Source organism: Aquarana catesbeiana, linkage group LG09 (assembly GCF_042186555.1).
Source record: "Aquarana catesbeiana isolate 2022-GZ linkage group LG09, ASM4218655v1, whole genome shotgun sequence".
NCBI classification, from domain to species: Eukaryota; Metazoa; Chordata; class Amphibia; order Anura; family Ranidae; genus Aquarana; species Aquarana catesbeiana.
Window position 1 is genome coordinate 322,698,207 of NC_133332.1, and position 14,296 is coordinate 322,712,502.

General features: G+C 49.6%; 1 protein-coding gene across 1 annotated transcript; it reads right to left on the reverse strand.

Moving 5' to 3' along the window:
- Positions 1-477: 477 nt before the first annotated feature.
- LOC141109046 (uncharacterized) lies at positions 478-12,826 on the reverse strand (the record flags this gene model as incomplete). Its single annotated transcript, XM_073601001.1, is given in 8 exon segments — positions 478-489; positions 1,419-1,585; positions 3,657-3,798; positions 4,155-4,346; positions 6,758-6,854; positions 7,019-7,112; positions 10,523-10,717; positions 12,687-12,826. Coding segments are annotated over 8 exon segments (1,026 nt in total).
- Positions 12,827-14,296: the final 1,470 nt, after the last annotated feature.

The following is a 14,296-nucleotide window of genomic DNA, read 5'->3' on the forward strand; positions in this document are numbered from 1 at the left end:
CCAGTGAAACCCGACATGTGACCCCCCCCCCCCACAGACCAGTGCCAGGGAAACCCGACATGTGACCCCCCCCCACAGACCAGTGCCAGGGAAACCCGACATGTGACCCCCCCCCCACAGACCAGTGCCAGGGAAACCCGACATGTGACCCCCCCCCCACAGACCAGTGCCAGGGAAACCCGACATGTGACCCCCCCCCACAGACCAGTGCCAGGGAAACCCGACATGTGACCCCCCCCCACAGACCAGTGCCAGGGAAACCCGACATGTGACCCCCCCCCCACAGACCAGTGCCAGGGAAACCCGACATGTGACCCCCCCCCACAGACCAGTGCCAAGGAAACCCGACATGTGACCCCCCCCCACAGACCAGTGCCAGGGAAACCCGACATGTGACCCCCCCACACAGACCAGTGCCAGGGGTGTTCTATGTGCGGATCGGAGGACATGGACACAAGAAAACCCGGAGTGGACAATTCACCTTTGGTGCTGAAAATGAGAGGGAGGAGGCGGAACATTTAAAGAAGTACGGGGAAAGCTCTTCTGGTCATACTTCTGGGGGGGCACACTTGGTTCTGCTCTCCTGTGACCCAAATTCAGCCAACAGTGGGGCTAAAGTCTGCTGATGGTTCTGCAGGGATCCCCACAATGTCAGGATGCACCCAGATCCCTGACCAGAAGCCAACTATGCCGCTGAGAGCCTGATCCAGCCGCTACCCACCCCCTCCACAGCCCGGCATTTCAGTGAGCACTGGAGGGGCAGAGCAGAGAGCTGGAGACTAATCAGTCACTGCCCTGTGCTCAGAGCAGAACTGAGCGATCAGCAGTCATGTGATCACTCAGTTCTCAGTGTACAGATGGTTGGGGACCTTGCTTTGTGCACTGGTGGGCAGTCATGTTCCCACAAAGTTGGGAGCATGAAATTGTCCAAGAAGTCTTGGTATGCTGACGCCCTAAGACTTCCCTTCACAGGAACTAAGGGGCCAAACCCAACCCCTGAAAAAAAAAAAAAAAAAAAAAAAAAAGGAGACCCACCATAATACCCCCCCCCCTCCCCCACACCATAATTCCCCCTCCACCAAATGATTTGGACCAGAGCACAAAGCAAGGTCCATAAAGACATGGATGAGCGAGTTTGGGGTGGAGGAACTTGACTGGCCTGCACAGAGTCCTGACCTCAACCCGATAGAACACCTTTGGGATGAATTAGAGCGGAGACTGTGAGCCAGGCCTTCTGTAAAGGCCGGTGTCCCAATACTTTTGGGAATATAGTGTATCTCTGCATCCAAAAACCTGGTAAACAACTCGCAAAGCACAACGTGTATATGTAATATTATATATATATCTCTATCATACACACACATATATATATACACACATATATATATTGTGGTCGGGAACCTCCCACCCCCTCTGACCTCTCTGTGTGGGAGAGTCGGCGGCTCCCTGCCTGGTGACCCCAATACAAACCTCACCTGCAATGTCTTCCCAAGACCCATACAATGAGCCAAGATACACCCCGAGCCCGACTCCTTCTTCGTCTTCTTCAAGGACTCACAGCAACAATCCCACATGAACTGAACACCTGGAGGGGGGACACAATCACATGTTACACAGAGCCCCCAGTAAACCCCCCCCCACCAACTCCAGAGAGCCCAAAGTATAACCACCCCCACCAACCCCAGAAAGCCCCCAGTACAACCCTCCCCCACCAACCCCAGAGAGCCCCCAGTACAACCCTCCAACACCAATCCCAGAGAGCCCCCAGTACAACCCTCCCCCACCAACTCCAGAGAGCCCAAAGTATAACCACCCCCACCAACCCCAGAAAGCCCCCAGTACAACCCTCCCCCACCAATCCCAGAGAGCCGCCGGTATAACCTTCCCCCACCAACCCCAGAGAGCCCCCAGTACAACCCTCCCCCACCAATCCCAGAGAGCCCCCAGTACAACCCTCCCCCACCAACCCCAGAGAGCCCCCAGTACAACCCCCCCCCACCAACTCCAGAGAGCCCAAAGTATAACCACCCCCACCAACCCCAGAAAGCCCCCAGTACAACCCTCCCCCACCAACTCCAGAGAGCCCAAAGTATAACCACCCCCACCAACCCCAGAGAGCCCAAAGTATAACCACCCCCACCAACCCCAGAAAGCCCCCAGTACAACCCTCCCCCACCAACTCCAGAGAGCCCAAAGTATAACCACCCCCACCAACCCCAGAAAGCCCCCAGTACAACCCTCCCCCACCAATCCCAGAGAGCCGCCGGTATAACCTTCCCCCACCAACCCCAGAGAGCCCCCAGTACAACCCTCCCCCACCAATCCCAGAGAGCCCCCAGTACAACCCTCCCCCACCAACCCCAGAGAGCCCCCAGTAAACCCCCCCCCCACCAACTCCAGAGAGCCCAAAGTATAACCACCCCCACCAACCCCAGAAAGCCCCCAGTACAACCTTCCCCCACCAACCCCAGAGAGCCCCCAGTACAACCCTCCCCCACCAATCCCAGAGAGCCCCCAGTACAACCCTCCCCCACCAACTCCAGAGAGCCCAAAGTATAACCACCCCCACCAACCCCAGAAAGCCCCCAGTACAACCCTCCCCCACCAATCCCAGAGAGCCGCCGGTATAACCTTCCCCCACCAACCCCAGAGAGCCCCCAGTACAACCCTCCCCCACCAACCCCAGAGAGCCCCCCAGTAAACCCCCCCCCCACCAACCCCAGAGAGCCCCCAGTACAACCCTCCCCCACCAACCCCAGAGAGCCCCCAGTACAACCCTCCCCCACCAACCCCAGAGAGCCCCCAGTACAACCCTCCCCCACCAACCCCAGAGAGCCCCCAGTACAACCCTCCCCCACCAACCCCAGAGAGCCCCCAGTAAACCCTCTCCCACCAACTCCAGAGAGCCCAAAGTATAACCACCCCCACCAACCCCAGAGAGCCCCCAGTAAAACCCTCCCCCACCAACCCCAGAGAGCCCCCAGCATAACCTTACCATCACCAACTCCAGAGAGCCCCCAGTATAACCCTCCCCACCAACCCCAGAGAGCCCCCAGTACAACCCTCCCCCACCAACCCCAGAGAGCCCCCAGTACAACCCTCCCCCACCAACCCCAGAGAGCCCCCAGTACAACCCTCCCCCACCAACCCCAGAGAGCCCCCAGTAAACCCTCCCCCACCAACTCCAGAGAGCCCAAAGTATAACCACCCCCACCAACCCCAGAGAGCCCCCAGTAAAACCCTCCCCCACCAACCCCAGAGAGCCCCCAGCATAACCTTACCCCCACCAACTCCAGAGAGCCCCCAGTATAACCCTCCCCACCAACCCCAGAGAGCCCCCAGTACAACCCTCCCCCACCAACCCCAGAGAGCCCCCAGTACAACCCTCCCCCACCAACCCCAGAGAGCCGCCGGTATAAACACCCTCCCCCCCCCCCCCCCCCCATCACTCTCCTCTCCTCACCCGGTTCAGGTTTGAGATTTCACTACCACCAAAAAAACACGAAACAGTTGATTATTTACTATTCCGAGTGATTACTGATCAGTGACTCAGAAAGGAGACAATATCTCATCTGCAGGACTACGATCCCGACTGTAGAGGTGCCAGGCTATGGAAGAGGCCGCCCCCCAACATTATTGGGGAATAAGATTCTTACCGTCTACCTGGTGAGGCTTCAGCTTGGTCACCAGGCTCTTGTGCACCTGAACCAGGGGTTCCTTGGTCTCCTCGTCCTCATCCAGGACCAGTTTGGTGGTAATTGGACACTTTACAGGTGAAGCATCTTCCAGAATGACGACCTGGAGGACCCAAAAGAACATAAAATTTCCTGATAATGTCAACCAGATGCTGAAGACATTTCTCTAAATATAAATCCGGCCCTCGGGAGCCGCATGCTGTCCCTGGAAGTCGCCAGTCCCATAGAAATGAGATCTCTGGAACTCCCTCTTCAACTCTACGCAAAGACCCTGCAGTCCCATAGGCTGAACCCCGCCTCTCACGTTACAACCTATGGAGATACGGGGTGCCTGTGCCACACAAACCAATTTCATCGAAGGATCTCTCCCAGTTGAGTTTATAACATTCATTACGCCCAAACCAACGGCGATCCGTGTATTCCCAGCATGCCGAGTACATGGCGGGAATTCCCCCTCACCTCCCGCAGTTTCTCCCGCTGTCGCTCTCTCTCTGCAATTCTCTTCCTCCTCTCTTCTTCCATTTTTAAGGCATTCTGAGTTTCAGATCTCAGCTTGTCATCTTTTAGGATTCTCCGGATCTTCTTCCGACCTTTTCCTGGAGATTTGGAGTCCGAGTCGTCGTCGTCGTGGTCACCATCCTCCGAATTACCCTAAAACAGAAGAGTGATCCATCAGAACGTCCTCTGAAGGGAGATCAATGATATCCGAGAGCATGTCACACTGAAATACACCAGAGACCCCACAATGGGGGAGGACAACCATTCTTTACTGACACACGGTCTATCACTAGGAGGACCATTCTTTACTGACACACGATCTATCACTAGGAGGACCATTCTTTACTGACACACGATCTATCACTAGGAGGACCAATCTACTTTACTGGCACACGGTCTATCACTAGGAGGACCATTCTTCTTTACTGACACACGGTCTATCACTAGGAGGACCATTCTTCTTTACTGACACACCGTCTATCACTAGGAGGACCATTCTACTTTACTGACACACGGTCTATCACTAGGAGGACCATTCTTCTTTACTGACACACGGTCTATCACTAGGAGGACCATTCTTCTTTACTGACACACGGTCTATCACTAGGAGGACCATTCTTCTTTACTGACACACGGTCTATCACTAGGAGGGCCATTCTTCTTTACTGACACACAGTCTATCACTAGGAGGGCCATTCTTCTTTACTGACACACGGTCTATCACTAGGAGGACCATTCTTCTTTACTGACACACGGTCTATCACTGGAAACTGCACTGGGGGAAACCAGGGTAATGAGTAAGCACGTTTGTGTGAAAAACGTCTACTGAACACCTTGGATCGTTTGGGTGTCAGGTTTTTAAACTTCATGGACCTAATATTATATTTCTTCATTTCCGGATGTGCCGCCCTACTACTGTGTTTTATGGGGAAACCAGGGGCACAAAAATTCCCAAAAGATGCCGGAGGGTGAACCTTCTATATGCATCTCCCAAGTACAAATCAATGGTTTAGGGTGGGGTGCCCCATAGGGAGGGCAGAAGACGACTTTCTGATCTGCCAGGAGTTCTATTCATTACATCTGAAGAACGACAACAGTGACACCTACAGCATACAGGGAGGCATTACAACCAGCTCAGACTACACAGATCATTCATCCCGGGGTCCTATGCAGAGAATACATTACAATACATTGCCTGGCTGTGTTCTCATACACACATTACAATGCACTGCCTGGCTGTGTCCCCCATACACACATTACAATACATTGCCTGGCTGTGTCCTCATACACACATTACAATACATTGCCTGGCTGTGTCCTCATACACACATTACAATACATTGCCTGGCTGTGTCCTCATACACACATTACAATGCACTGCCTGGCTGTGTCCCCCATACACACATTACAATACATTGCCTGGCTGTGTCCTCATACACACATTACAATACATTGCCTGGCTGTGTCCTCATACACACATTACAATACATTGCCTGGCTGTGTCCTCCATACACACATTACAATACATTGCCTGGCTGTGTCCTCCTACACACATTACAATACATTGCCTGGCTGTGTCCTCATACACACATTACAATACATTGCCTGGCTGTGTCCTCATACACACATTACAATACATTGCCTGGCTGTGTCCTCCATACACACATTACAATACATTGCCTGGCTGTGTCCTCCTACACACATTACAATACATTGCCTGGCTGTGTCCTCATACACACATTACAATACATTGCCTGGCTGTGTCCTCATACACACATTACAATACATTGCCTGGCTGTGTCCTCATACACACATTACAATACATTGCCTGGCTGTGTCCTCATACACACATTACAATACATTGCCTGGCTGTATCCTCCATACACACATTACAATACATTGCCTGGCTGTGTCCTCATACACACATTACAATACATTGCCTGGCTGTGTCCTCATACACACATTACAATACATTGCCTGGCTGTGTCCTCCTACACACATTACAATACATTGCCTGGCTGTGTCCTCCTACACACATTACAATACATTGCCTGGCTGTGTCCCCCATACACACATTACAATACATTGCCTGGCTGTGTCCCCCATGCACACATTACAATACATTGCCTGGCTGTGTCCTCATACACACATTACAATACATTGCCTGGCTGTGTCCTCATACACACATTACAATACATTGCCTGGCTGTGTCCTCATACACACATTACAATACATTGCCTGGCTGTGTCCCCCATACACACATTACAATGCACTGCCTGGCTGTGTCCTCATACACACATTACAATACACTGCCTGGCTGTGTTCTCATACACACATTACAATACATTGCCTGGCTGTGTCCTCATACACACATTACAATGCACTGCCTGGCTGTGTCCCCGTTTCCTTTCACTTATCTTAGTGGTGAGAGAGCTGATCTCTGATAGGTTCACTCCCTTCTCCCCTTCATTGCCCATTTCCAATGCTCGTGTCCCTGAGGTCAGAGGTGACCAGGACGTGACCTCTCTATAGATGTACAGTGACACCGATGATCTGACCAATACCTTGGAGTCACTGGAGGAGTCCTGCACCTTTATCCGCCTCCTCTTCTTCTTCTGCTTGTAGCTCCTCCCTTTTTCCTCGGCCTCTTTCCTCGCTGCCCTGTAATAGAACAGAAGCCAATTGGCGTTGTCAGGTGTCCGTCCCTCCGAGTCACACCGCTTCCCTGTGCCGCTCTGACACCACATTATAGAATGAGGTCCCATCATACATTGGCGGGTTTCTTAGTAATGTGTGCGGAGCGGAGTTCTCCTTTATGTACTGACCTGGTTCTGGGTCGCTGATCATCGGAGTCACTTTCGCTGTCTCCCTCGCTGACATCCGAGTCGTCGCTGGCAGATCCAGACTCATCGCTGGTCACTACAAGACATGAAGGCCGGATCAAACCAAAATACTGCCATGCATTCTACACCCCCCCCCCAATGCGCCTGCACTGTGAGCGCTCTACCGTGCGTCCATGGGGCTGCAATACTGCAAATCCTGCACACTTTTCTTGGGGTGTTTGGGGTGCTGGGCAGAAAAGGGGCGACTCAATGCAATGCAGAAGTCCGGGGAAGGGGGGAGATCTGCAACCGTCACCCCCAAGCAGAGGTCACATGATGAGGTCAGCACAATGCACACCATGGTGACGGGGTCAGCACAATGCACACCATGGTGACGGGGTCAGCACAATGCACACCATGGTGACGGGGTCAGCACAATGCACACCATGGTGACGGGGTCAGCACAATGCACACCATGGTGACGGGGTCAGCACAATGCACACCATGGTGACGGGGTCAGCACAATGCAGATTATGGTGACGGGGTCAGTACAATGCAGATTATGGTGACGGGGTCAGTACAATGCAGACTATGGTGACGGGGTCAGTACAATGCACACCATGGTGACGGGGTCAGTACAATGCACACCATGGTGACGGGGTCAGTACAATGCAGATTATGGTGACGGGGTCAGTACAATGCAGATTATGGTGACGGGGTCAGTACAATACAGATTATGGTGACGGGGTCAGTACAATGCAGATTATGGTGACGGGGTCAGTACAATGCAGATTATGGTGACGGGGTCAGTACAATGCACACCATGGTGACGGGGTCAGTACAATGCAGATTATGGTGACGGGGTCAGTACAATGTAGATTATGGTGACGGGGTCAGTACAATGCAGATTATGGTGACGGGGTCAGTACAATGCAGATTATGGTGACGGGGTCAGTACAATGTAGATTATGGTGACGGGGTCAGTACAATGCACACCATGGTGACGGGGTCAGTACAATGCAGATTATGGTGACGGGGTCAGTACAATGTAGATTATGGTGACGGGGTCAGTACAATGCACACCATGGTGACGGGGTCAGTACAATGCAGATTATGGTGACGGGGTCAGTACAATGTAGATTATGGTGACGGGGTCAGTACAATGCACACCATGGTGACGGGGTCAGTACAATGCAGATTATGGTGACGGGGTCAGTACAATGCAGATTATGGTGACGGGGTCAGTACAATGCACACCATGGTGACGGGGTCAGTACAATGTAGATTATGGTGACGGGGTCAGTACAATGCAGATTATGGTGACGGGGTCAGTACAATGCACACCATGGTGACGGGGTCAGTACAATGTAGATTATGGTGACGGGGTCAGTACAATGTAGATTATGGTGACGGGGTCAGTACAATGCACACCATGGTGACGGGGTCAGTACAATGCACACCATGGTGACGGGGTCAGTACAATGTAGATTATGGTGACGGGGTCAGTACAATGTAGATTATGGTGACGGGGTCAGTACAATGTAGATTATGGTGACGGGGTCAGTACAATGCAGATTATGGTGACGGGGTCAGTACAATGTAGATTATGGTGACGGGGTCAGTACAATGCAGATTATGGTGACGGGGTCAGTACAATGCAGATTATGGTGACGGGGTCAGTACAATGCAGATTATGGTGACGGGGTCAGTACAATGCACACCATGGTGACGGGGTCAGTACAATGCAGATTATGGTGACGGGGTCAGTACAATGCAGATTATGGTGACGGGGTCAGTACAATGCAGATTATGGTGACGGGGTCAGTACAATGCAGATTATGGTGACGGGGTCAGTACAATGCAGATTATGGTGACGGGGTCAGTACAATGTAGATTATGGTGACGGGGTCAGTACAATGCACACCATGGTGACGGGGTCAGTACAATGCAGATTATGGTGACGGGGTCAGTACAATGCAGATTATGGTGACGGGGTCAGTACAATGTAGATTATGGTGACGGGGTCAGTACAATGTAGATTATGGTGATGGGGTCAGTACAATGCAGATTATGGTGACGGGGTCAGTACAATGTAGATTATGGTGATGGGGTCAGTACAATGTAGATTATGGTGACGGGGTCAGTACAATGCACACCATGGTGACGGGGTCAGTACAATGCAGATTATGGTGACGGGGTCAGTACAATGTAGATTATGGTGACGGGGTCAGTACAATGTAGATTATGGTGATGGGGTCAGTACAATGTAGATTATGGTGACGGGGTCAGTACAATGCACACCATGGTGACGGGGTCAGTACAATGCAGATTATGGTGACGGGGTCAGTACAATGTAGATTATGGTGACGGGGTCAGTACAATGTAGATTATGGTGATGGGGTCAGTACAATGTAGATTATGGTGACGGGGTCAGTACAATGTAGATTATGGTGACGGGGTCAGTACAATGTAGATTATGGTGACGGGGTCAGTACAATGCACACCATGGTGACGGGGTCAGTACAATGTAGATTATGGTGATGGGGTCAGTACAATGCAGATTATGGTGACGGGGTCAGTACAATGCAGACTATGGTGACGGGGTCAGTACAATGCACACCATGGTGACGGGGTCAGTACAATGCACACCATGGTGACGGGGTCAGTACAATGCAGATTATGGTGACGGGGTCAGTACAATGCAGATTATGGTGACGGGGTCAGTACAATACAGATTATGGTGACGGGGTCAGTACAATGCAGATTATGGTGACGGGGTCAGTACAATGCAGATTATGGTGACGGGGTCAGTACAATGCACACCATGGTGACGGGGTCAGTACAATGCAGATTATGGTGACGGGGTCAGTACAATGTAGATTATGGTGACGGGGTCAGTACAATGCAGATTATGGTGACGGGGTCAGTACAATGCAGATTATGGTGACGGGGTCAGTACAATGTAGATTATGGTGACGGGGTCAGTACAATGCACACCATGGTGACGGGGTCAGTACAATGCAGATTATGGTGACGGGGTCAGTACAATGTAGATTATGGTGACGGGGTCAGTACAATGCACACCATGGTGACGGGGTCAGTACAATGCAGATTATGGTGACGGGGTCAGTACAATGTAGATTATGGTGACGGGGTCAGTACAATGCACACCATGGTGACGGGGTCAGTACAATGCAGATTATGGTGACGGGGTCAGTACAATGCAGATTATGGTGACGGGGTCAGTACAATGCACACCATGGTGACGGGGTCAGTACAATGTAGATTATGGTGACGGGGTCAGTACAATGCAGATTATGGTGACGGGGTCAGTACAATGCACACCATGGTGACGGGGTCAGTACAATGTAGATTATGGTGACGGGGTCAGTACAATGTAGATTATGGTGACGGGGTCAGTACAATGCACACCATGGTGACGGGGTCAGTACAATGTAGATTATGGTGATGGGGTCAGTACAATGCAGACTGAGTCACTCATCGTACCCTTTCTTCGGTTTCGCCGTTTTCCATCCTTGGAATTGGCAGATTTGTCTTTCTTCTTTTTCTTGCCGTCTTTTTCATCATCGGACTCGCCTTCACTCACAGACAGCTTGTGACGCAGCAGGCGGTGTCTGTATCGGGGCTTCTTTGCAGATTCTGAGTCACTATCGGAGTCTGAACTGTCCTCATTGGTCTGATCTGTTATATTCAGAGAGACCGAAATAGAAAGTCAGTAAACCGTTAACCATCACTAGAATGAATTTATAAATAGGGGTAGGTGGCGCTACCTGTACTGGATACCTAATTGAATATATAATCTCAACTGGGTGCCCAAATGTGCACTCTAATAATAAATAAATGAATAAAACAAATTACATATTGAATATGTGCCAAATTTGGTTAATGTGCCGTCCCAGTGTATGCAAACAGCTAAATCCTTATTTGTGTAAAAAGGTGTAAATACACCCACCCCCCTATAGGTGTACTAGAGGGGTTAAATTAATAAAAAATCCTCTTATAAACTAGTGTGATCATTAACCAGTTAACAATTATTAATATTATAACAACTGATATAAGTGTTAGCAAATTATCCCCCAGCAGACAGCTGGGCAGCTAAATATAGCCTATACACAGTTCATCAGCATTAAAAAACCCTAATGCACCTAGAAAAATGTGAAATTGATTATTTAGAACCACATTGGATGTGCAAAAATGTGTTAAAGGAATAAAAACGTGAAAAAAATTAGTAAATCAAACAATCAAAAAATCTATTAATGAAAGTCCCAGCTTGCAAAGTTCCATATATTTCCACCAAATCCAAGTAATCTGTGTAAGGTGACTTTTGTGACAGCAACAGTTGATATCCAGTGACTCCGGTGCTCCCCCTCAAGGATCCCCACTCACCAGCTCCATGCACCCCTACAGGGGTAAATAGCATATAATCTCCGGCTCCCGATAGCGTCTAGGATTCCAGTGGGGTACTCCCTGGAACTATCCACTCCAAATAAGTATGCCTTCAGAGCTCCGGGTTCCCCTCACATGAAAGAGACAGGGCTCCTTGGCTCCAGCAATGTGACGTCCTGGAGGATCTCCCCACGTCACATTGCTGGAGCCAAGGAGCCCTGTCTCTTTCATGTGAGGGGAACCCGGAGCTCTGAAGGCATACTTATTTGGAGTGGATAGTTCCAGGGAGTACCCCACTGGAATCCTAGACGCTATCGGGAGCCGGAGATTATATGCTGTTTACCCCTGTAGGGGTGCATGGAGCTGGTGAGTGGGGATCCTTGAGGGGGAGCACCGGAGTCACTGGATATCAACTGTTGCTGTCACAAAAGTCACCTTACACAGATTACTTGGATTTGGTGGAAATATATGGAACTTTGCAAGCTGGGACTTTCATTAATAGATTTTTTGATTTACTCATTTTTTCACGTTTTTATTCCTTTAACACATATTTTTGCACATCCAATGTGGTTCTAAATAATCAATTTCACATTTTTCTAGGTGCATTAGGGTTTTTTAATGCTGATGAACTGTGTATAGGCTATATTTAGCTGCCCAGCTGTCTGCTGGGGGATAATTTGCTAACACTTATATCAGTTGTTATAATAATAATAATAATTGTTAACTGGTTAATGATCACACTAGTTTATAAGAGGATTTTTTAATCATTTAACCCCTTTAGTACACCTATAGGGGGGTGGGTGTATTTACACCTTTTTACACAAATAAGGATTTAGCTGTTTGCATACACTGGGACGGCACATTAACCAAATTTGGCACATATTCAATATATAACTTGTTTTATTCATTTATTTTTAGAGTGCACATTTGGGCACCCGGTTGAGATTATATATTCAATTAGGTATCCAGTACAGGTAGCGCCACCTACCCCTATTTATAAATTCATTCTATTCTATTCCACCCTTTTGAGGGCGTGTTTTAAAGGGGGGGCTGCAAGCCTGGGTCCGTGAGCGCGGAAACCTTTCTTTAGTGTTAACCATCACTCCCAGCAAGGTTATAGGGGGGTACCCTCTAATCCAACATCTGACATTCTTACACCCATTACAACAAGACATTTGTAGAAACCGATACAACGTCCAAAAGAAAAGGGTTGCCTTCAATATCACTTTACCATTTACACAACAGTCAGTAAGCTGAATCTCACCGTCATCCTGATCATCTTTGCCGTCTTTCCGAGATTTGACCTTCTTCTCTTTCTTGCCTTCCTCGGGCTCATCAGAAGAAACTTCATCATCAGATGACAAACCGGCTTTTATTTCCTGTAGAAGCATCTTCTTGGCGATCCTAAAAGACAAGCAGGAAAAACACATTGACTGGAGGCCTCGGGTCTTGTGAGCTCCTGGTGGGAATGTGACTGGCTGACATCTTAAAAGGGGGTCCCCAGGAAAGAGAAACCCTTCACTCACTGACAGCCAGCTTCTCAATGGTTCACAGAGGTGAATGATCTGCTACAGATATCGGTTTGGTTCTATGAATGTCTATGGCGGTACCAGCAAGCTATGCCGATCATACATGAGGGCTGAGGCTCTGAACATCTATGGCGGTACCAGCAAGCTATGCCGATCACAGAGGAGGGCTGAGGCTCTGAACGTCTATGGCAGTACCAACAAGCTATGCCGATCATAGAGGAGGGCTGAGGCTCTGAACGTCTATGGCAGTACCAACAAGCTATGCTGATCATAGAGGAGGGCTGAGGCACTCAGTAGTACATTTACTTTCAAACCACTAACCCACCCCAGCATTGCTTACTTCCTCCATGTCCCAGTTGTAGCCCACCAAGGTATTTCTTCCCCAGAGGTGAACACCTCAGCGGTCCACAACTGAGATATGGAAGAATAAGCCAGTATCCCGGGTTGGGTACAATGAGTGCAGTTTAGTAAAGGAGGGGTGCCTAAAAGGAAAACCAGTAGAAAACAAACATACACCAGCTAAAGAATGGTCATTGTCACAAAGACTAAAAATGAGGGAAAAAAAACAAAAATTGAGGAACTCCTTCAGGCATGACAGATAAAAGCTAGAGAGGAAAAGAACAAAATATCTGCAGTATCTGTACATAGGCATTGTATATGAAATCATAATGTTCCACCTTGTGTTCACAACAAGAACATCCGATGATATGCATGAAAAGCTTTGCAGAATGTGACAGCACCTTTGCTGGGGGGGGGGGGGTTCTGTATTCTTCTTCGGTCCATGCTGAAGATGCGTTGGAACATAGACTAGCCAAGCAATGTATGAGGAAGACCTATCCACCTCTCGTTATGCAGTCATACAATGAGGCAGAAACAGGTCAGGATCTTCAGTTATTGCTCACATCAAACACCGGAATGAGGGAGAAATGTGATCAGAGATTGTGGGTGACACCAGAAGACCCCCGAGACTGGAAGAATGTACAACACCTAGAACCTTGAGGTGAATGGGCAACACCAGAAGACCACCAAGGCTGGAAGAATGTACAACACCTGGAACCTTGAGGTGAATGGGCGACACCAGAAGATCACCAAGGCTGGAAGAACGTACAACACCTGGAACCTTGAGGTGGATAGGCTGCATCAGCAAAAAAAACCCAAGGCTGGAAGAATGTACATCACCTGGAACCTTTAGGTGAATGGGCGATACCAGAAGACCACCAAGCCTAGAAGAATGTACATGAGCTGGACTTATGCAGTGGATGGGCGACACCAGCAGAAGAACATCACAGCTGGAAGAATGTACAACACATGAAACCTTGAGGTGGGTGAGCTGCACCAGCAGATG